We start from the raw sequence: 23759 nt of genomic DNA on the forward strand, positions 1-23759 counted from the left end.
CTGGAGGTATTTTTCCTAACGTGATTCCTCTGCTCACCGGCACTACTCGTTACCGACGATTGCTACCGCTAATCCTTGGCCTGTGTATCCAGATACCCTTGAAGGAGAAGACGCAACACTTCATTGCCTTCAGTTCTGATGTAGCTCTCTATGGTGCCGTGCTCTTGTTGGATAGTAGATTCAAGGTGCTGAATGATAACGTCCAAATGATCACGAGCTGTGATAATAATGAATAATCGATGGTATTGGCGTATAATGCATCCACAATAGACGGTGTTAACGTTAGTTCGACTCTACAATTTTGACTACAGCCATTGGATTCTAAGAACTTGAAGCATAGTGATGTTTTTTTTGAAAAGTCCCAATGGCTCCTTATGTACCTTTGCCAGCCAATAAAGTACTAAAATCACTCTTTTCCTGTAACATGAATATGTACAAAAGGCTGAAGCCTATTTAGCACAAGGGATTATCTCGTCGAACTCACGTATGTTATGTAATTATTGGTTTGACGACGTGATATCACCATAAAACCGTCTCTTTTTCGTTCCCTGATATATCGAAAACCATGATGTTTTAGCGACCGCATTGTCGTATCAAAAGAACCGCACCATAAGGATATGACCTAATCGTAGCAAAGTTGAGTTTGCAAAGAGCAGAAGCTGTGTTGAAGCTACGCTCACTGAATTCAAGTGGAGAGTGACAGAGGCGTATTGGAACTACCATAAGGAATGCTCACGCCTTCGTAATCATCGAACACTAATGGCTGTGACATCGTAGCAAGGTAACCTCTCCCAAAGGGAAAACGGGTTATTAGCGTCAACTAGGTGCCACTACTTTTTGGTAGTCATCCACCAACCGATCAATCTCATCAAATAAATGATCAGTGCCTATGGATGAGAGCTTGATACTACCAGAGAGCAGTTCAAGCCTTAACTCATCCACAGAGGAAAACTCATCTAGAATAAGTGTTTTGATTGAATAAAAACGTGAATCAGAAAGAAGCCAGACCAGCCCGTTCTGGATAACTTCAACTGGCACGTCAAACGGTGAGTAATGATGAACATAGCCAGAAAGTCAGCCATTCTGGCCATTTTAGGTATGGTAATATGGCATACTTACTCCATGAAACAACCATATCATGAATCTATACAATGATTTCAGTAAACAATTAACCTTTCTTTTACTTTAGCCAATACATGGTAGAGTATTACAGTCAAAGGAAGACGCGGTTGTATTATGAAAATGCCGCTATTTCTAGTTCTGTAGTAATTTTCATAGTTCGTGGTGAGCGAGGACTCCCCGCTACGGCTGTTTATACCTCTTTCTCAAACCATTCCCGGCTTTTGACAAAGCGGGCAAACACAATTCCACACTCAAACAGCAACCACATGGGAATAGCAAGCAGAGACTGGGAGATAACATCTGGTGGAGTCATAATCATACCGATGATAAAGCAGCCAACGACTACATAGGGACGCTTCTCCTTCAGACTTTCGACAGAAGTCACCCCTGACCAGACCAGAAGAACCGTAGCCACAGGAATTTCAAAAGCAATACCGAAAGCAAAAAACAGTTTCAAGATAAAGTCTAGGTAGCTGTTGATATCGGTCATCACGGTGACAGACTCAGGCCCGACTGAGGTAAAGAATGAGAAAATCAGAGGACAGGCCACATAATAAGCAAAGGCTATTCCCAGATAAAAGAGCGTGATACTGGCAATCAAAAGGGGGACTGAGATAACTTTCTCATAGCGATAAAGGCCAGGAGCTATAAATCCCCACACCTGATGTAAAATAAAAGGAATAGCAATAAACAGCGACAACACAATCGTCAGCTTGAAAGGCGCCAAAAATGGTGAGGCTACCTCAGTTGCGATCATCGTGCTGCCTGCAGGCAAGCTGGCCAGAAGTGGTTCCGAGATATAAACGTAAATATCGTTGGCAAAATAAAACAGCCCGGAAAAAACCACCAGTACCGCAATCAGACCCTTGAGAATACGCCCACGCAGTTCAAGCAGATGCTGAACAAGGGGCTGCTCTTTATCTTTTCCCGGTATTTCTGATTTCCGTTGAGAGTGCTCGGACATACTTTACTTCCTGTCTGATATGGCAAGGATTTTCCGGACACTTTTTACGCTGCCATAGCAAGTTTCTGTTCACACACGAACTGAGCCAAGTGGCTATTAATATAGTGCTTTCTCTGTCGATTATAAAACGCTTAGATATATTCAAAAATTGCCTGCTTTGCCTCTTGCCTAGTCAAGTAGTCCTCATAATGAGTCAGTTCTGTCTTCAGTGTATGAAAGAAGCTTCGGCTACAGCATTTCCCTTTGCGGCTCATGCTGCGCATATAGCCCATTGTCGTTAAGCAACTGCTGATAGCGATCAGAGACATATTAACTACCACGACCACTGTGAACCAGAAGACCTTGCTGTGGCCTACGCTTTCACATCGCCATTCCCAGCGAGTCAGTGACCAGCGTTGCCGTCATCATGTCGCTAATAGATCAACCACCAACGCCCTTGGAGCACACGTTGATGAAGACAGACAGGTATAGCCATCCATCCAGAGTTGGCACATCCGTAATGTCTCCAGCATACGCCTGATTTGGCGATGCTAGCTGAAAATATCGATCTAACAAATTTTTTGACACTGGTTTATTATGGCAGCAATCTGTGGTTGCTTTAAACTTCCGCCTGATTTGGCAAACGATGTTTTTTTCATCCATCAAGCGATAAATCCTCTGCCGACTGACATGGTTGCCTGTATCAACCAGATCGGCTTTAATGCGACGCTCACCGTAAGTTTGTCAACTCATCTCATGTATGCCTTGGCATGTAACGTGAATTCGTCACTTCAATTTTTGGCTACAAACCTTTGATTTTAAGAGCTTGAGGCATAGTGATGTTTTTTGAAAAGTGCCCAAAGGCTCCTTCGGAACCTTTGCCAGACAATAAAGTACTAAAATCACTCTTCCCCTGTAACATGAATATGTGCAACAGGCTGAAGCCTATGTAGCGCAAGTGATTATCTCGTCGAACTCACGTTATTTACTTTCAATGCTCAGTCTTCTTGGGATCTTTTCGACTCAGCACTGGAACGCCAACCGTCATAGCCTGTGCATGATATCGACATAACCAAGCACATGCCTCTGATACTGAAGCTAACCTGATGGTCTCTGATAAACCAGAATCTTAGAAACTTTCTCTCGCAAAGAAGGCTGCCACCTTTTTTAAGATGGCCTGCTCCTTTTTAAGCCTTACTACTTCTTTACGGAAACGTTGCAGCTCGTCGTATACGTGCTCATCATTCATCTGGACTTTTACAGATAACTTATGTCGATGATACTTGGCAATCCAAGTATGCATCGTATTAACGTTAACACCTAGATCTCTGGCGGTTTCAATGACTGGCTGATCTGATTCTACAGCCAGTGTCACAGCTGATTCCTTGACTCTGCCATATAGATTTGAACCTTCTTTTCTGACATTTGGACACCCCTTTAGGGGCTTGGGTACTACCAGCGTCTGTGTGGCCTGATAACTATAACCACTTCAATCCTTACCTTGAGGCTGCATAACCTCAGAACCGTTCACTGCCATTGTCTCAACTGCCTTATCTTCACCAAGTGCATTAATGGTAGAACTGCCAGTGACACTGGGATTATCCTTTTCCTCTGTACTGTTTTTGAAAACACTCCCATAAGATTCAGCGTCAATGTTAACTGACTTTTTAATATCATTAATCTGGCTTTGAAACTGCTCACGAGTCTTGTTCAACTCCTTCATAACCGCTTCATTGTGAAGTTCCTGCTTGATGCCATCGGCATCAATTTCTTTCTCCAGCTCTTCTTTAACCGATTGAAAGCTACGACGAATCTTACCTACCCAGTAAGCAGTGGTTCGAATAGCCTGAGGCAACCGCTCAGGCCCTAGAACAACCAAGGAGATAACCGCAACCAATAATAACTCTGTAAACCCTATATCAAGCACAACGAACTATCACACCTCTCAATGACACCTATGGCATAAGCCAACTGGTAACTGCAACATTCAATCAGCCACGAACTACTTTGGTTCTAAACCTGCTTTCACTAAAGGCTGTTACAAGCTTACGACCGCTTATGCTTGGACTGTTCCAAATCAGATTCCAAGTTTCGCTGCTGGTGCTCAACAGCACCTAGCTTCTCTCCGTCTTTATTGTCTTCCTTCTCATCCTCATAGTTCAGTGCTTTTTTGAAACCTTTCACCGCTCCACCAAGATCACGACCCATGTCACGCAACTTTTTAGTACCAAAAAGCATAACTACGATCAGTAATATGATCAGCAACTGCCAGATACTCATACCACCAAAACCCATTTCCAGCTCCTTCAGCTCTCCATGGAGACTAATCACATAATAGCCAAGTGATAGGCATAATAACCCAGTCGTCACTTATAGCGTAGCTATTTATAGCTACTCTGGTATAGCTAATCAGAAAAAAGAAGTCAGAAATTACCCGCAGGAAGCATTCTCATCAATACCAGAAAGCCCAAATCTATGGTCCAGCTCATTCAATACGTCTGCAGGTTCAAGCCCAAGATGAGACAACATGACCATGGTGTGAAACCAGAGATCTCTGTTTCATAAACAACCGCTCCTGATTATGGTCATACTCTGAAGCTTTGCCGGCAATCAGCACTTCTGCTGACTCTTCCCCGACTTTTTCAGAATATTATCTAGTCCCTTATTATGAAACTGTGCAACGTAAGAAGAATCCTGATCAACCTGCCTGCTACTTCTTAACACTTCGGTCAATTTCTCAAATATATCGCTAACCTAATAGCTCAGATGATGATTTACAACAAAGAAAACAGCCTTTACCGACGTCATAAATAGTTTCATGGTCTGGCAGCACTAAGTCTTAGGTATTCCACGATGCTGTTCCGTATTCATCTACAAAGCGACGATAAAATCAGGACTTGCGACCAAGTATGGCGGGCAATTCCACCAACCTGCTCCACTTTGAATAGAATTGCATCGCCATCACAGTCTAGGCGACACTCTACCAACTTCTGCGTCTGGACTGAGCTTTCACCTTTACGCCACAACTTTCCTCTTGAGCGAGACCAGTAAACGGCAACCTTTTCATTCATGGTAACTCAAGAGATTTCTGATTCATCTAGGCCAGCATCCAAACCCCTCCGATTTCATAATCCTAGGCAATGATTGTTACGAGACCATCGTCATTCTATTGCACTTCATCCAGCCACTGATTTACTGACGTCGTTTTTATCCATCAATACATTTATGGAAAGCAATTATCGAAGTATCAACCAGCCACCAAGTGCGGCAATCAGCAGGCATGACATCGACTCATTAACTACAAAAGAACCTGACGAAGCCAAGACTACAACACCTGCAACCAACAGCAATAGTCCGAAGCGACGCTGTCTTACCCTACGTTTTTCTGCCTGAACCTGCTGCTGATGGAAAGACTGCTGCTGATCAATCATAATCCGCATAGTTGACATCACTTTCTGAACCATTACCGGAACACTTAACAGCCAATCCGCACTCTGCTCCTTGATATTACAGGCAATAGAGACAGGGCTTACCTGATCCCTAATCCACTTCTCAAGAAATGGCTGGGCAGTTGTCCATAGATCCAGATCTGGATACAACTGTCGTCCTAACCCCTCTACATTCAGCAACGTCTTCTCCAACAAAACCAACTGCGGCTGAACCTGCATATTGAAACGACGTGCAACCTGAAAGAGCCTTACAAGCAGCTGACCAAAGGAAATATCTTTCAACGGCTTTTCAAAAATCGGTTCGCAGACAGTGCGAATCGATGCTTCTAGTTCACCCACTGGGGTATCTCTTGGCACCCAGCCGGAATCCACATGCAACTGCGCAACCTTGCGATAATCTCGCCGGAAGAAAGCTAGCAGGTTACTGGCCAGATAGTGCTGATCTTCAGGTTCCAACGTTCCAATAATGCCGCAGTCAATACCGATATAACTTGGCTCTGCAGGATTCGTGGTATCAATGAAAATATTACCTGGGTGCATATCTGCATGGAAAAAGCGGTCACGGAAAACCTGAGTAAAGAAGATCTCTACCCCACGCTCAGCCAGCTTTTTCATATCAACATTATGAGCTTTCAAAGTAGCAATATCAGAGACATGGACACCATAAATGCGCTCAATAACCATTACTTTCGTGCGACAATAGTCCCAATAAACCTGTGGTACAAAGAGCAGTGGTGAAGCCAGAAAATTGCGGCGCAACTGTGAACAGTTAGCTGCTTCCCGTAGCAGGTCCAGTTCATCAAAGATTGTACTTTCATAGTCTGCCACCACCTCTACCGGACGAAGACGACGTGCGTCTTTTGACAAAACAATCAGTAACCGCGCAAACAGGTACATCAAACCAATGTCCTTGCGAATCACCCGATCAATACCAGGACGAATTACTTTGACTACCACCTCATCCCCGGAATGCAATCGAGCTGTGTGTACCTGTGCGACTGAAGCAGACGCCAATGGCTCCCGATCAAAACGGGCAAAGATCGTATCTACATCATTTCCTAGACTGAATTCGATAATGGCAATCGCATCTTCTGCCGGAAAGGGAGGAACATCATCCTGAAGGCGAGACAACTCATCACTTATATCATCCGGCAAAAGATCACGGCGAGTTGAAAGAATTTGCCCAAACTTGATAAAAATTGGCCCAAGTGCTTCCAGAGAGAGCCGAATACGCTCACCTCTGGACGCATTATTCCGAATGAAATAACGCCATGGAAGTAAGACCAGAAAACAGCGTAACCAAAAGTGTGACCGTTCAAAGTCAATAAGATTATCCAGCCGGTTACGGGCAACAGCTGCCACAATTTTCAACAAACTGATCAACGACATGCCCCAGACTTATGATTTGACATTTATTACGAGATGTTCGACTTTTCGTACTTTTCCGAAAAATCGAACAGCCCATAATTTTCAAGAGATTCAGCCAATACGACCATATAACCATATGACCAAACTATGAAAAATCGAGAATAACGCTTAACTTACATGCGATAGCCGACAGATTAAGCATAACGATATTGTGCTAACGTACACTATTTGCGCTGTAACATTTGGGAAATAGGGATTTTTAACTTTCAGTGACCCTAAAAAAGTTGAGCATCTCGTTTAGATTTGTCTTTAGTATGGTCAGTAATTTGCCATTGGTGCTCCAGCCCGTCCATAGACTCAGCCAGTTGAGCAACCTCTGCAGCAAAACCTTCCACTTCAACCATGGAGGGAATCAGGCGAAGCTCTTCCTTAAGGTATTCTCCAAGATTATCCATCACGAGCTTCTGCCCTCTCTGAACATGGTCTCCAATAAAGCGCAGTCCTTGAGCCATCATATGGCCGGTAATATCTCCAAAAGTTTGGCAAAACGGCCTTTCCCAGTCGACTTCCATCTGCTGGTGAATCTGCTGCAAATCAGCAATCAGTGTCTCATCTCCGGAAATGCTCAATCCAAGAACTTCAGCAAACGACATATTTATACGTGTTGCCAGTGCGGCAAATGCTACACTGGAGCCAGTAAACTCTGCATCTACGTCCCCATCAAAGAAACCCGCAAGACGGATTCTATCCTGTTCAAAATGGACATAACATGACCACTGTGGCGACGTGCACTGAAAAGCGACGACCTTACCAAGCAAGTGTGACAGTTTTTTAACTGTTACCGGATCCAGTGCCAAAAGCGCATTAACCTGATACTCAATAGCCGCCAACAGACCAGTCTTGACAACAGGGTCAACCATCATGGCTTAACTCCCTTATGCAAAGCCACTATACCTCCGGTCATATTGTGATAGACGGTATTTACAAAACCTGCATCCTTCATCATGCCTTCCAGTGTTTCTTGGTCCGGGTGCATGCGAATACTTTCTGCCAGATATTGATAGCTCTCAGAGTCTCCAGCCACCAGCTTACCAATCATAGGCAACAGACTAAATGAATAAGCATCATAGGCTTTAGTCAACAACTGGTTATTAGTCTTGGAGAACTCAAGAATTAGCAGCCTTCCACCAAGTTTCAATACTCGACACATAGAGCGAAGCGCTGCATCCTTATCTGTCACATTACGCAGACCAAAAGAAATGGTAATGCAATCAAAGGTATTATCCGGGAACGGGAGACACTCTGCATTGGCCTGGACAAACTCCACATTGCCAACAATGCCATGGTCAATCAGTCTATCACGACCAACTCGAAGCATTGATTCATTAATATCTGCCAGAACAACGCATCCATGGCCTCCAACAATACGAGAAAACTGTTTGGCCAGATCGCCAGTACCACCAGCAATATCGAGAACAACATGACCAAGACGGACAGCAGAGAGTTCAATGGTAAAGCGCTTCCAAAGGCGATGCACCCCCATGGACATCAGATCATTCATCACATCATAGCTACTGGCTACCGAATGAAAGACCCTAGCTACCATGCCTTCTTTCTCATTCTCCGGCACATCACGATAACCAAAATGTGTCGTGCCTTCATGCTTATGCTTGCCACTGTCTGTCATTACCATCCCCAGCATTGATCCGATCAATATTATTGCTGGCCATTGTAAAGGCAAATGGCTTATAGCGTAAGCATGAAAAGCTGGCATCACTCAAAATGGGGCCTGAATATGAGAAGGAGAGTCACAGATTGTTTCCTGATCACCATCTTACCTAAGCCTACTTCCCGTATAAACTTATGACTCTGTTTTTCCTCGAAGTAGGAGGTGCATAATGGCTAAGAACAAAATTCAGTTTCAGAAAGGCATGAGTCTTGTGGAGTTCTTTCAGTAATATGGCCAAGAACAACAATGCCGTGCCAAGTTTTCAAATGTCGGTGGCCGAATGGGTTTTCATGTCCTCTGTGTTGTTGTCGGGAGTATTGCATCCTAAAAACCCGTGAACTCTACCAGTACAATCGCTGCCGTCACCAAACATCATTAACCAGTGGCACCATTATGAAATCTAACAAACTGCCCTTTACCACTTAGTTTCTAGGCATGTTTATAATGACTCAGACCAAGAATGGCATATCGGCCTAGAGCTCTCGAGACAGCTGGGAATCTCTTATAATGCTGCGTTTGGCGCTTGGCGCACAAGCTTATGCAGAAATGAAAGAACGTGATGACAGCCGTCCTCTGCAGGGACATGTTCAGATGGATGATTCCTACTGTGGTAGTGAAAAACATGGAGAAACCCGTGGAAGAGGTTCTGCAAACAAACACCCATTTGTTGCCGCCGTGCAAACCAACGAGGAAAACTACCAGCTGTATATGCGTTTCAGCATAGACCCCAGTTTCCGAAAAAAGGAGCTAGAACCATGGGAGCAAAAGCATCTCGGTGACCATACCTGCGGTATTGTCAGTGGTGGCCTCGGTGCATTCACAGGAATAGCCGATGCTGGACACCACAATACAGCAGTGGTGACAGGTAGTGGTCACGAATCGATGCCTAATGAGTTGTTTACGTTGGTCAACACCATGGTCGGTAGTGTCAAAAATTCACTTCAAGGCAGTGACCACAAGATCACCCGAAGCATCTGCCAAGATACCTTGCTGAATATTGCTATCAATTTAACCGGCGCTTTGATTTGAAAGCAATGGAATTAAGGCTTGGTTACATCGTTGCGCGAACTTGCCACATGCAAGCAAAGCTCCTTAAACTGGCTGATGACAGTAGTAATAAGGAATTGTTTTTGTGAAAATATTGCTGAAAGAAAGGAGTGGCATTATATAGATGCCCACAAACCCATTAATCAACAACACTATCTACTGAAAAAGACGAACCACTGAAACATCATGATCACGGCTGCCGCTAGCATTTCTTAAAGCGGTCAAGTACTCATCCCAGCGCTGCTGCTTGTTACGGCAAAGCTCATACAGATAACCCCAATCATAAATACCACTGTCATGACCATCATTGAATAGAAGCTTAATAGCATACTGACCAACCATCTCAACACCGGTGATAGCCACATTCAACTTGCCGGTCTGCAAGACAGGGTTGCCATGGCCACGAACCTCTGCTGAAGGGCTTAACACTCTGAGAAACTCTGCTTCCAGTTGAAAAGCTTCATCACCAAACTGTATTTCAAGCAACTTTGATCGTTTGTGCAATTTAATGGCAGCAGGAATTGGCGGTGTCATTTCAAGAATGATATCCTCTCATTATTCATAAGAGTAAGATTAGTATACGGTTAGCTTCTGCAAGAAGCCAACCACTAAAAACAAGCAGCTAGAGAATATACCGGCTCAGATCTTCATCCTGAACTAGGTCACCAAGGTGTTTATCCACATAAGCCGCATCAATCTTCAGCGCCGTGCCTTCCTGAGAAGATGCCAAGTCTGCAGCACTGAAAGAAACTTCTTCCAGCAGGCGCTCCATGGCCGTATGGAGGCGGCGGGCACCAATATTCTCAGTGCGCTCATTAACCTGCCAAGAAACCTCAGCCAAGCGACGAATGGCATCCTCGGAAAACTCGATATGTAGGGATTCCGTTGCCATCAATGCCTGATACTGTTCAGTCAGGGAGGCATTAGGTTCTGTCAGAATACGCATAAAGTCATCTGAAGAGAGCGCCTTGAGTTCAACACGAATGGGCAGACGCCCCTGCAACTCTGGAATCAGATCTGATGGTTTGGCCAGATGGAAGGCTCCTGAAGCGATAAACAAAATGTGATCAGTTTTCACCATGCCGTACTTAGTGGAAACTGTGCACCCTTCAATCAGTGGCAGCAGGTCACGCTGAACACCTTCACGGGAAACATCTGCATTAGAAGCACCGGAGCGCTTCGCTACCTTGTCAATCTCATCGATAAAAACAATGCCATTCTGTTCAACAGCATCGACAGCCTTGGCCTTAAGTTCCTCCTCATTAACCAGTTTGGCGGCCTCTTCCTCTTGGACCAACCGTATGGCATCTTTGACTTTCAGCTTACGGCTCTTGGATTTGCCCATATTCAGGTTTGAGAACATATTCTGAAGCTGGTTGGTCATCTCTTCCATGCCAGGAGGCGCCATGATCTCAACGCCCATTGCAGCTTCACGAACATCAATGTCAATCTCTTTGTCGTCCATGTCACCTTCGCGCAACTTCTTGCGGAACACTTGACGAGTCGAATTATCCCCCGGTTGCGATTCTTCTCCAAAGGAACGTGCCGGTGGTAGTAGCGCATCCATAATTCGCTCTTCTGCAGCATCCAGAGCCATATGGCGAACACGTTCCATTTCCATTTCCCGATGCATTTTGATCGCTGCATCCATCAAGTCACGAACAATGGACTCAACGTCACGACCAACGTAACCAACTTCCGTAAATTTGGTGGCTTCAATCTTGATGAATGGTGCATTGGCCAGTTTGGCAAGGCGCCTAGCAATTTCAGTTTTACCGACACCGGTAGGACCAATCATCAGAATATTCTTGGGACTGATTTCATTGCGCAGTTCTTCACTCAACTGCATTCTGCGCCAGCGGTTACGAAGCGCTATTGCTACAGCACGCTTGGCTTCATTCTGACCAATAATATGCTTGTCCAACTCATGAACAATTTCGCGTGGCGTCATATCTGACATATCGGAAACTCGTTTTAAATAGCACTGGCTTCAGACAGCTGAAAGCTCTTCAATGACTTGATTTGAATTGGTGTAAACGCAGATATCTGCCGCAATACCAAGACTCTTTTCAACAACATCACGGACACCCATTTCAGTATTGTGAAACAGTGCCTTCGCTGCCGCCTGAGCATAAAATCCACCAGAGCCGATGGCTAGAATACCATCTTCTGTTTCCATCACATCACCATTACCTGTGATAATGAGGGATGCAGTGGTATCTGCAACAATCAACATGGCTTCCAGCCTTTGTAAGGCTCTCTCAGTTCGCCACTCTTTAGCCAGCTCAACAGCTGACTTGGTCAATCGTCCCTGATGCTTCTCCAGCTGAGCTTCAAAGCGTTCAAACAAGGTAAACGCATCAGCTGTGCCGCCGGCAAACCCAGCAATGACATTCCCGTGATATAGCCGACGCACCTTATGGGCATTGCCCTTGATGACGGCATCACCTAGCGATACTTGGCCATCACCACCGATCACGACACTGCCGCCGCGACGCACCGACAGAATAGTTGTGCCACGATACTGTTCCAAGGCCAGCTCCTTAAATAATAAACTTGGATAACGGCGCCTTATATTGGGAGGATGTATTGAATTGTCAAGAGGGGCTGAAGAGAAAGCTCCACGATACTGAGTGTTTCCTATTTCAGCTGTAAAAGCAGGCTATCTATATTCTGGCCAGCCAACACTTCCTGGGCACCATGCAGCGATGCCAGATCAGTGAATGGCCCCAACTGTACGCGATGCCAAGTTTCACTGCCACCTACATTTATCCGCTCAATCTTAGGCAACAAACCTTCCAACAGCAGCTGAGCCCTGAGTCTCTCAGCATCTTTTGAACTGCGAAAAGAGCCAGCTTGGAGCAGGTATTGTCTCGGTCCTGCGCTTGCTGCAAGCTCAGCCGTTACCCTACCAGCTTTTTTTGGCGTGGTTTTAACAGGAGCTGGATCGGCTACGGATACTGTCACTTCCAACTCAGGAAGTAAAGTATAAAAATCAAAAACCGGCTGATTATCTTTCTTCTGTTCATCCACAACGCCTGAAGCAACATGTTCAGCCACGGTCCTGACATCTTTCGCAGCAGGCGTTAGACCTGCCAGAAAAGCCACAAACACACCAATCACCAGCCCTGCCAGCAACCAGACCCAATTTGGCATAGATACTGCCATCATTTTACCTGTACTTTTTGACTTACTGGCTCCCCGCTTGGCGCTGTTTGATCTGGATGTCATAATTCTCAACTTTTTGTGGTCAAGCTCTTTATATGTACTCTATTTGGTAAAGATACCATTATCTCCGATATGACTGATAGAAGGTCAAGCACTGCTATTTTAATACGAGAGAGCTTCTATTGAGACAAATGACCTTTTGCGATAGCATTCCCACCATTTAGTAAGTGCTCAGAACAACAACCTGCCCACCTGACCTTAATTGAGATAATCTGCACGGCTGTCTTGTTTTAACCCAGCCACTATTTCAGCAGCCAATGATTCAACGCTCGCCAAAAGCTTCAGGCAAGATGTATAACCGTTGTAATAAACTTCCGGCTGTTAACAGGCTCTTGTTACTGCAGAGCCTCTAGCAGACATAAAATATCAAACAAAATGGGCACATGAGCTTACACTCTCCTCTCAGCCAAGACTATCCAAAAGGTCAGAGAGGAACATCTGCTACATACCCTAGTTGAACCAAGGACTCATGCATGAATATTCTCAAGCTGCTTGAAGGCAGAGTCGTCCAAGCGCTTATCGCTGCTGGGGCTCCAGAAGATACGCCAGCCATGGTTCGCTCCAGCGCACGGCCGAATTTTGGTGATTATCAGTGCAACGCAGTAATGGCTGCCGCCAAGAAAATGGGCATACATCCACTGGAGCTGGCGCACAAAGTTATCAACAAGCTCGAGCTTGACGGCATTGTAACCAAAATTGAAGTCGCCAGCCCTGGCTTTATTAACATCCACCTAGATCCTCAATGGCTGGCCAGCAGTCTTCACTCTGTAATCAAAGATCCTCGTGCTGGTGTTGCCTATACTGAGAGCAACCAGACCGTTATCGTTGATTACTCAGCCCCTAACGTTGCCAAGGAAATGCACGTTGGCCACCTGCGATCTACCATAATTGGCGATTCGACAGCACGAACTCTCGAGTTTCTTGGTCATAAAGTCATCCGCCAGAACCACTTGGGTGACTGGGGTACCCAGTTCGGCATGCTGATTGCCCACTTGGAAGAACTGGGACAAGAAAGCCAAGAAGCCATAAGTATGGAGCTTTCCGACTTGGAAACCTTCTATAAGGAAGCCAAAAAACATTTTGATGACAGCCACGACTTCGCAGCCAGAGCCAGAAGCTATGTGGTTAGTCTTCAAGCGGGTGATGAATACTGCCTGAAACTGTGGAAAAAGTTGGTTGATATTACGCTGTCACACAATCAGGATACTTATGACCGCCTGAATGTATCTCTGACTGAAGCCGATGTTATGGGCGAAAGTGCTTACAATGACAGCCTTCCTGTAATAATCAAACTGCTCAATGAGAAATGGCTCCTGAGCGAAGACAACGGTGCGAAAGTGGTCTTTCTGGAGGAGTTAAAAAATAAAGATGGCAATCCAATGGGCGTGATCGTCGAAAAATCTGATGGCGGCTTCCTCTACACCACAACCGATCTTGCAGCTATCCGTCACCGTTGTCACACCTTGAATGCAGATCGCGTTCTCTATTATGTGGATGCTCGTCAGGGTCAGCATTTTGAGCAGGTATTTACCATTGCCCGCAAGGCGGGCTTTGCTTCTGATCATGTATCCTTGGAGCATCACGCTTTTGGCATGATGCTGGGTAAAGATGGCAAGCCATTCAAGACCCGCGTAGGCACCACCATTAAGCTAGTAGACCTGCTTGATGAAGCCGAAGAGAGAGCTGCAGCACTGATTGCCAGCAAATCAGGAGACCTGTCTGAAGAACAGAAAGTTAACGTTATCCGATCAGTTGCCATTAGCTCAGTCAAATACGCTGACCTATCCAAGAATCGCATCAGTGACTACGTCTTTGACTGGGATAATATGCTGGCATTTGATGGTAATACCGCCCCTTACCTGTTGTATGCATACACTAGGATCATGAGCATCTTCAGAAAAGCGGGCATCAGCGAATCTAATCTTAATGGCAACATAATCATCGATGATGATACTGAAAGAGACTTGGCACTGCAGCTGTGCCGCTTCAGTGAGACGCTTGAATCGGTTGCCAAAGATGGTCTGCCACATCAACTGTGTGCCTACCTTTATGGAATCTCTGGCACCTTTATGAAATTCTACGAAGCCTGCCCAGTTAACAAGAAAGGAGTTTCTGAGGAAATCCGTAACAGCCGCCTTCAGATCTGCGCCCTGACAGCCAGAACACTGAAGCTGGGCCTTGGTCTGCTGGGCATTGCAACCATTGAGCAAATGTAATACAAAAAAAGCTGGTGTAAACCAGCCTTTTTTTACACATCCAACATAAACTTCACTGAACCATCATTAAACAGCGATACTTTTATATACGTGCCACCACGGCCGGTAGCCACGTCTTGAGAAGCCCTTGGGCCTGCTCCACAAAGTAGTGATAAAGCCTTTCACCATGCTCTGAAGATGCACCTGAACTGAAGCTGAAACGTAACCATTTGCGAGTATTGGCAACCAGAGTGAACTGGGCAACGGCCAATAAACCACCTTGTACATCTTTATTTAAGTTTAAGCCCAAGATTAACCTTGCCCTTATTATCACTGCAAATTAGATACTTCAAAACTTTATCAAACAGTTTATCTGCCAGAACCGAATCATCGCCTTTATTCAACACCCAGCAGCAAAAGAATACCATGGCCAATTTCACCAACAGTTCCCCCATTCACTACAACTTTGGCATGCTTTACACGTTGAATCAGAGCTTTCATATATACATCTAGAATTATTGAGTCAATCTCTGAGCGAACTCATCAGTTGCTCTGACTAGAGCATCAACGATACTAGGCTCGCGTGAGGCATGCCCAGCATCACGAATAATCTGCAAATCAGCTTCCGGCCAGTGATCCGCCAACACCTGAGCATTATCCAGTGGACAGATCATGTCATAGCGCCCATGAACAATCACCCCTGGAATCAAAGCAATAAGATTCATTTTCTCAATAATCTGATTGGGTTTTATAAACGACTTATGTCTAAAGTAGTGACACTCTATCCTCGACAGGGATAATGCCAGATGAGGGTCGCCAAAGTGATCAACCAGCTCATGATTTGGCCTCAAAGTTGCGATATTTCCCTCCCATAAAGACCAGTGCTTGGCGGCATTCATCCTTGCCAACTCATTTTCACCGAATAATTGCTGGTAATAAGCTTCCAGTAAATCGCCTCGCTCATTTTCAGAAATCGGCTCTACAAAGTGCGCCCATTGATCAGGGAACACTCTGCTCGCCCCTTCCTTATAGAGCCAGTCAAGATCCTGTTGTCGGGACAGAAAAATACCTCTGACAACCAACCCAGACACTTGCTTTGGGTGAGCCTGAGCATAAAGAAGAGACAGCGTTGATCCCCATGAACCACCAAATACCAACCATTGATCCACACCAAGCGTATTGCGAATCGACTCAATATCTTCAATAAGCAGGGAAGTGTTATTCTGCACCAGCTCAGCATGAGGTTTGGATCGACCGCAACCTCGCTGGTCAAAGAGAATGATCCGATACTTTTCCGGATCAAAGAAACGACGGTCTCGCTCTGTACAACCTGCACCAGGGCCGCCATGCGCAAACAGGACAGGAATACCACCACGCGTGCCACATTCCTCAACATAAATCTCATGAACATCATCAACTTGCAGGAATTGAGAACTATATGGCTTAATGGCTGGATACAGGGTGCGCATGGAAAATCCTTTCAGGAAAACACCAAAACAATGCCATTACGATAACCTTAAACAGTTATTGCAGCAAAGCGCTTATCCTTACCTGAACTGCACTAATGCCTAAATAACATGTCTCAATCTTAACAAATGAAACAATTCCAGTACTTGCGAACATACAAGCCAACCACGATATATCCACAATATGATGATGAGATGCGTTAACTATCCTATTGCAACATAAAAATCATAGGGAAAAAGACAATATGAAGTACTTTCCAATAAAAACAATCAAAGTAGCTACCTTCACTCTTACCTTCTTGGTCAGCAAAGTGATTTCTGCCTCCCAGTACACTTCCCTAGATGATTACTCAACAATTCAGCAATGGCTAAAAAGTGACGGATTTGAAACTAACTCATTAACTGACCACGGAGTATCCCTGACTGATATTCAGTCAACAACTTCAATTGTACTCCACGCGTTGCACACTTCCAGTACTAATCACTTTTATCATTATCTGGCACAACACATTATTGTCGAAGGTGATCAGAAGGAATCACTACTGTCTCAACTCCTCAAATCACAACTGAATTTGAATAAGGCCCAAAATCATGTTTACGAAACACTAATTGCTGAGAAAAATAAATCTAAACTAGCACACTGCCTGCAGTACTACATTGAATTGGAAAAACATCTTGATCATAACAAATATTTCTATTCAAATTTCTTCCTTATACTGACCAAGGCAACAACAAGCAAGGCTTTACCTTGCTCAGAAGCAACAATGCTTGACTACGTACGAAGTAAAAAAGAAAAACGACGGACATTTCTTCAATGCCTAGCCAAAACAGTTAATATCAACATCGTTGATATTAATATCAGTAGAAATAGAGTCATCACCTCCAAAATTTTAAGCCCTGCAAAACCAGACACATATAGCCCAGCGCCAAGCATGGTAGAAAATAGTAAATACCACATCATGGCGTTACTGGATCATTACAACGCCACTGATGCTGCAACCGTTATTTTACTAACGTCAGTAAACGGCAAAGAATTTGTTACGCCTTTAAAAACAAAACCAGAGAAACCACAAAGCAAGGTCAAAGAGAATAAAAGCCAAGAACCACTGTCAGACAAAGAGTCAGAGAGTAGGGAAAATAAAGGTGAACCTACACCTACAACTAATAAAAAGGAGATAGAGCACTGGTTGGTTGGGTTTATAAAATCACCAAGTTATTCTATTGTTTTATGGGCAGGCGTTGGCGTTGGGATAAGTCTTTTCTTGGTATACGCTCCATTCCCGGGAAACCCTTTTGTCTTTCCTCCACGGTTTTAAATACTTTGAGGAGCACACTACTTGAGAACCAAGTGTGGGGTATCATTTCCAGCACTAATAATTACTTAGACCGTCTGGCACGCTTGCGCTCGTGCTCCTTCAGGAACTTCTTGCGAATACGGATATGGTTTGGTGTCACTTCGACCAGTTCATCATCATCAATAAACCCCATGGCCTGCTCCAAAGAGTGGCGAACTGGAGGAGTCAGAATGATGTTCTCATCAGTACCAACTGCACGAACGTTAGTCAGCTGCTTGGCTTTGGTTGGGTTTACTGTCAGATCATTATCACGGCTGTGCAACCCGATAATCTGGCCTTCATAAACATCAACGTTAGGGTTGATGAACAAGCGACCACGCTCCTGCAAAGTAAACAGAGAATAAGCCAGAACCTTACCCTTGGCCATGGAGATCATAGCGCCGTTATTGCGCTGGCCAACCTCACCGCCTTTCACCTCACCATAATGGTCAAAAATAGAAGTTAGAATACCGCTACCGGAGGTCAGCGTCAAAAACTGTGAACGAAACCCAATCAGACCACGAGCCGGCATGATGAAGTCAAGACGTACGCGACCTTCACCGTTTGGCACAATATCTTTCAATTCGGCACGACGCTGACCCAGCTCTTCCATTACAGAGCCTTGGTGTGGTTCTTCAATATCCACCACCACATGCTCGAATGGCTCCTGCTTAACTCCATCAATTTCCTTTACAACAACTTGAGGACGGGAAACGGCCAGCTCAAAGCCTTCACGACGCATAGTTTCAATCAGTACCGACAGGTGCAGTTCGCCGCGACCGGAAACCTTGAATTTATCCACATCGTCACCGGGCACCACACGCAGTGCGACGTTGTGGATAAGTTCACGATCAAGACGTTCACGGATATTTCTAGAGGTTACAAACTTACCATCCTGACCGGCGAATGGTGAATCATTCACTTGGAAGGTCATGCTGACCGTTGGTTCATCAACCATAAGCGAAGGAAGCATTTCCGGACAATCAGGATCGCACAGCGTGTCAGAAATATTCAGCTGATCGATACCGGTGACGCAGACAATGTCACCTGCACTGGCTTCTTCAACCTCAACACGCTCCAGACCAAGATGACCCATGACCTTCTGTATTTTGGTCTTGCGCTGTTTGTTTTCCATATCCACCAGCACAATCTGCTGGCCAGGTTTCAGCATACCACGGGAGATACGGCCAATACCGATAACGCCTACATAGCTGTTGTAATCAAGAGCACTGATCTGCATCTGGAAAGGACCATTCACATCCACCGAAGGAGCAGGCACACGCTCAGTAATCATTTCAAACAGTGGTGTCATATCCTCTGCCAGATCATCAATATCGTGACCGGCAACACCATTCAGAGCAGATGCACAAATAACCGGGAAGTCCAGCTGCTCATCAGTGGCACCAAGACGATCAAAAAGATCAAACACCTGATCCATAACCCAGTCAGGACGAGCACCATGGCGATCAACCTTATTGATAACCACGATTGGGTTCAAGCCCTGTTCAAACGCTTTCTGGGTAACAAAGCGAGTCTGTGGCATCGGTCCATCAACCGCATCAACCAACAGTAGCACAGAATCAACCATGGAGAGTACGCGCTCAACTTCACCACCAAAGTCGGCGTGGCCTGGAGTATCAACAATATTAATATGGAAATCGCGCCACTCAATTGCCGTATTCTTGGCCAGTATTGTAATGCCACGCTCTTTTTCTTGATCGTTAGAATCCATGATACGTTCAGCACCATAGTCCTTTCTGCCTAAAGTACCGGACTGCTGTAGAAGCTTGTCCACGAGCGTAGTCTTACCATGGTCTACGTGGGCAATAATAGCGATGTTCCGCAGTTTTTCGATCACTGTGTCATTCTCTCAATTCATCCTCCTGCGACGAAAACGGATGCCGTTTTCGAACCTGGAAGAAATCCAAGGGTATTTATACGTTTATTTTGGCTAATAGCCACAGACTGGACTAAAGACTCATATTTTAGGGAGATTGTGTGCCCAAGGATAGTCTCTGTCATCTATAAAAAAGGGCCAACGGCCCCCTAACCCACGCCACAACCACTACGCCAGAATGTACTAATTAACGTGAGTTCGACGAGATAATCACTTGCGCTACATAGGATTAAGCCTTTTTGTACCTCTTCATATTACAGAAAAAGAGTGATTTGAGTACTTTAATTGGCTGGCAAAAGCTCAGAAGGAGCCATTGAGCACTTTTCAAAACACACCACTATACCTAAAACCCTTAAAATACAAGGGATGTAGCTAAAAGTGACACGTCTAACTCACGTTAGTAACGCAACTTTCCCTAGCAATCTGATCAACACAACTGCTATTTTTCATGCAGCGCTTCTGAAAATTCTGTGTAAAAAGGATTTTGAAACCACTCCATTAACTGTTATCATAGCGATTTAATTTTTATTTCGGCATTGAACCGGAAACGATCCTATCTCATGTCAGAACAGAACGTTAATACTGCCAGTCTGCAGATCTACATTCGACTGCTAACCTATGTAAAACCCTACGCATGGTACTTTGCACTGAGCCTACTAGGTCTGGCAATATTTGCGCTGACCCAGCCAGCTTTAGCCAAATTGCTTGAATACTTTGTTCAGGCACTGGAAGGCGAGGAAGTTATCCTTCTACAGAACTGGGCTTGGCTATCCAAATCCGGCATTCCCTCACTCTGGTTGGTTCCTACTCTGATGGTTATTATTGCTATAGTTCGTGGTATCGGTTCCTTTCTGGGTAACTACTATATATCCAAAGTAGCGAACTATGTTATCCATGACCTGCGAACCGAGATGTTCGACCGAATGATCAATCTACCAAACTCATACTTTGATAACAACAGCTCCGGTCACCTGATTGCCCGCATTACCTACAACGTCAGTCTTGTCACTTCCGCAGCAACAGATGCCATTCGAGTCGCTATCAGGGAAGGCCTGACTGTTATTTTCCTCATGGGCTTCCTGTTTTACACCAGCTGGCAAATGACCATGATATTTATTACTGCGCTTCCGGTTATAGCGCTGGTAGTCTCCTATGCCAGCAAGCGGTTTCGTCGGATCAGCAAAAATATTCAAAACTCGATGGGCGACCTGACCCATGTGACTTCTGAAACCATAAATGGCTACCGTGAAGTTAGGGGATTTGGAGGTGAAGAGTATGAAGTTGGTCGCTTCCGGTCATCAAGTGCCACCAATACCAGCCAGAATCTGAAGCTGGCTAAAGCTGGTTCTGTACACACTCCGGTTATACAGTTCATCATCTCCATTGCCTTGGCTTGGCTTCTATTTATGGTTTTGCTTGTTAAAGGTGACTCAACCACAGCCACACTGGTCGGTTATGTCACTGCGGCGGTACTGTTACCAAAACCGATCCGCCAACTCAGTGAAGTAAATGCTAATATTCAGAAGGGTATTGCTGCCGCGGAAAGCATTTTCGCAATGGTGGATGAAATACCAGAAGCCAACAATGGCCAGTATACCTGTGACCGGGTAAAGGGCTGCGTTGAGTTCAAACAGGTTGGCTTTACCTATGCAGGCGCTGATTCACCTGCCTTGAAGGAGATCAATTTTACCATTGAACATGGCCGAACCTATGCCTTGGTAGGACGCTCTGGATCAGGTAAAAGTACTTTGGCCAATCTGGTTCCTAGGTTTTATAACCATACCGAAGGTGACATTCTTATCGATGGAATTCCCCTCAATGACTTTGAGCTGAGAAACCTGCGTAGTCATATTGCATTAGTTAGCCAGAACATCACGCTGTTCAACGATACCGTAGCCAGAAATATTGCTTATGGAGCCATAGGCGACACCGCTGAGGCAGAAGATATCCGTCTGGCGGCAGAAGCAGCTCATGCTACCGAGTTTATCAAGGATATGTCTGAGGGCATTCGTACAATTGTAGGCGAAGATGGCGTTCTCCTTTCTGGCGGCCAGCGACAGCGTCTGGCAATTGCCAGGGCAGTCCTCAAAGATGCTCCAATCCTTATTCTGGATGAGGCAACTTCAGCGCTAGATACTGAATCCGAGCGTCATATTCAGGCAGCTCTGGATAATATTATGAAAGGTCGCACCACGCTGGTAATCGCCCACCGCCTCTCCACCATTGAAAATGCTGACTGTATTCTCGTGATCGAACATGGACGAATTATCGAGCGGGGAAGCCATTCAGAACTGTTGGCTAAAGGAGAACACTACGCCAAACTCCATAAAATGCAGTTCCAAGATGAACCTCCTGTAACCGTGGAGCAGGTTACAGCCTAACAATAAAGCGCGTGCCTAAAATTCATGAATAATGTTCTTGTGGGATAATTACTAAGGACATTGTTCGTGCAGTCTTCACAAAAAAGCTTTCCCTTTTTGGTGAGGTTCTTTCAACACCACAATGCAGCCGCTAAAACATCATGGCTTTCGATGCAGCCAGTAACAAAAAAAGAACCGGTTTTATGGTGATATAACGTCGCCAAACCAATAACTACACAACTCCATCTCTTGTGAACGCATCCCGCACCAATCCCATCGATTATTCATTCTTCTCTTCAGCTCGTGATCATTCGGACGATATCATTCAGCACCTTGAATCCACTCTACAACAAAAGCATGGCACCATAAAGAGCTATATCCATACTTGAGTCAACTAAGCATTGCGCATTCTCCTCCAATGATATCTGGATAAGCAGGCCAATGTTGAACAGCAGCAATCGTCAATACGGGTAGCACGGTAGCAGAGAAATTATGTCAAAAAAAATACCTCACGACAACTGACCATCTTGTTTGGTTCTGTCCTAATTAGGCATAGCAGTTACAGCCATCGGAAGCAATCCGTGTGTTCCCACTAGATACTCAGTTAAACATAAATACTGACAAGTACTCTGATGGCATGAGGAAAAACATTATCAGCGATGTGATGGATCGCTCTTATGATCGAACGATTCAACGACATCATGATAGTGGCCTAGGTATGGTTGGAAAACGAAGGCTGTGCAACTGATAGCAGATACGGCTCAAGACTTTGAGGTTTTTAAATATGAGTTCTACGAGATAATCCCTTACGCTACATAGGCTTAAGCTGGTTGTACATATTCATGTTACAGGGAAAGAGTGATTTGAGTACTTTATTTCTTAGCAATGGCTCCTTCGGAGCCATTGGGCACTTTTCAAAAAACATCACTACACTTAAAGCCCTTAAAATCAAAGTCCTGTAGCCAAAATTGAAGCGTCTCACTTACGCTTTTGACGAACAGCGCAAGGTTGGGATTGAGCAAACAGAAGACCTAAAGATCTTCAGAGTTGACGGTAAAGGCTTGATGATGCGCTAGGGAGGGTTGAGGGAACCAACACGGAAGAACGCGCAAAAGAGTCAGCAGAAGCTGCAAACCAAACTCAGTCAGGGAGAGAAACAATATAGCAAACGAATGGCACTGGTAACCACCGTTTATACGGTAAAACCCAATCCTAGAGCGGCAGAATCGATCATGGGTATGGATCGGAAGAGCGACAACGTTGTTAAATTCCGTCCTCCTCCAAGAATAAGAGAGTGTGGGCCAGTGTCGAAAGAGAAGCGGAAGCCGTAATCGAAAAAGCTTTCGAGGCAGCCGCAGGTGAGATCAGGAGCAGAACCGGCAGTTGGTCATTGTTATTGATGGGCACCCTCATCAGCGGAAACTGATTACCTAGATTATGAAAAAGAAGGGAGTTAAGGCCACCATCATCATTGACTTTATCCATGTACTTGAATATAGGTGGAAAGCCGGTCACTGCTTACACGACAAGGGTGATGAGGCTATTGAAAGCTGGGTGGCAGAACGGTCCCTGAAGATGCTCAGGGGAGAGTCTTACAAGGAGGCCCATGGAATCAGGCAAA

The 23759-nt window shown here is 45.1% G+C and overlaps 3 protein-coding genes across 3 annotated transcripts; 2 read left to right on the plus strand and 1 right to left on the minus strand.

Annotated features, from left to right (window-relative positions):
* Window positions 1–13359: 13359 nt before the first annotated feature.
* Window positions 13360–15102, plus strand: LOC311328477 (arginine--tRNA ligase-like; the record flags this gene model as incomplete). Its single annotated transcript, XM_084462442.1, has 1 exon — window positions 13360–15102. The coding sequence occupies one exon, from the start codon at window positions 13360–13362 to the stop codon at window positions 15100–15102; it is 1743 nt and encodes a 580-aa protein (XP_084318568.1).
* A 2822-nt stretch (window positions 15103–17924) lies between these two features.
* Window positions 17925–19613, minus strand: LOC311328478 (large ribosomal subunit assembly factor BipA-like; the record flags this gene model as incomplete). Its single annotated transcript, XM_084462443.1, has 1 exon — window positions 17925–19613. One exon carries the CDS (start codon window positions 19611–19613, stop codon window positions 17925–17927), a length of 1689 nt encoding a protein of 562 aa, XP_084318569.1.
* Window positions 19614–20689: 1076 nt separating this feature from the next.
* Window positions 20690–22159, plus strand: LOC311328479 (ATP-dependent lipid A-core flippase-like; the record flags this gene model as incomplete). The annotated part of the gene is made up of 1 exon (XM_084462444.1): window positions 20690–22159. One exon carries the CDS (start codon window positions 20690–20692, stop codon window positions 22157–22159), a length of 1470 nt encoding a protein of 489 aa, XP_084318570.1.
* Between the last annotated feature and the right edge of the window lie 1600 nt (window positions 22160–23759).

Source organism: Borostomias antarcticus (assembly GCF_949987555.1).
Source record: "Borostomias antarcticus genome assembly, contig: scaffold_63, whole genome shotgun sequence".
Taxonomy (NCBI): Eukaryota; Metazoa; Chordata; class Actinopteri; order Stomiiformes; family Stomiidae; genus Borostomias; species Borostomias antarcticus.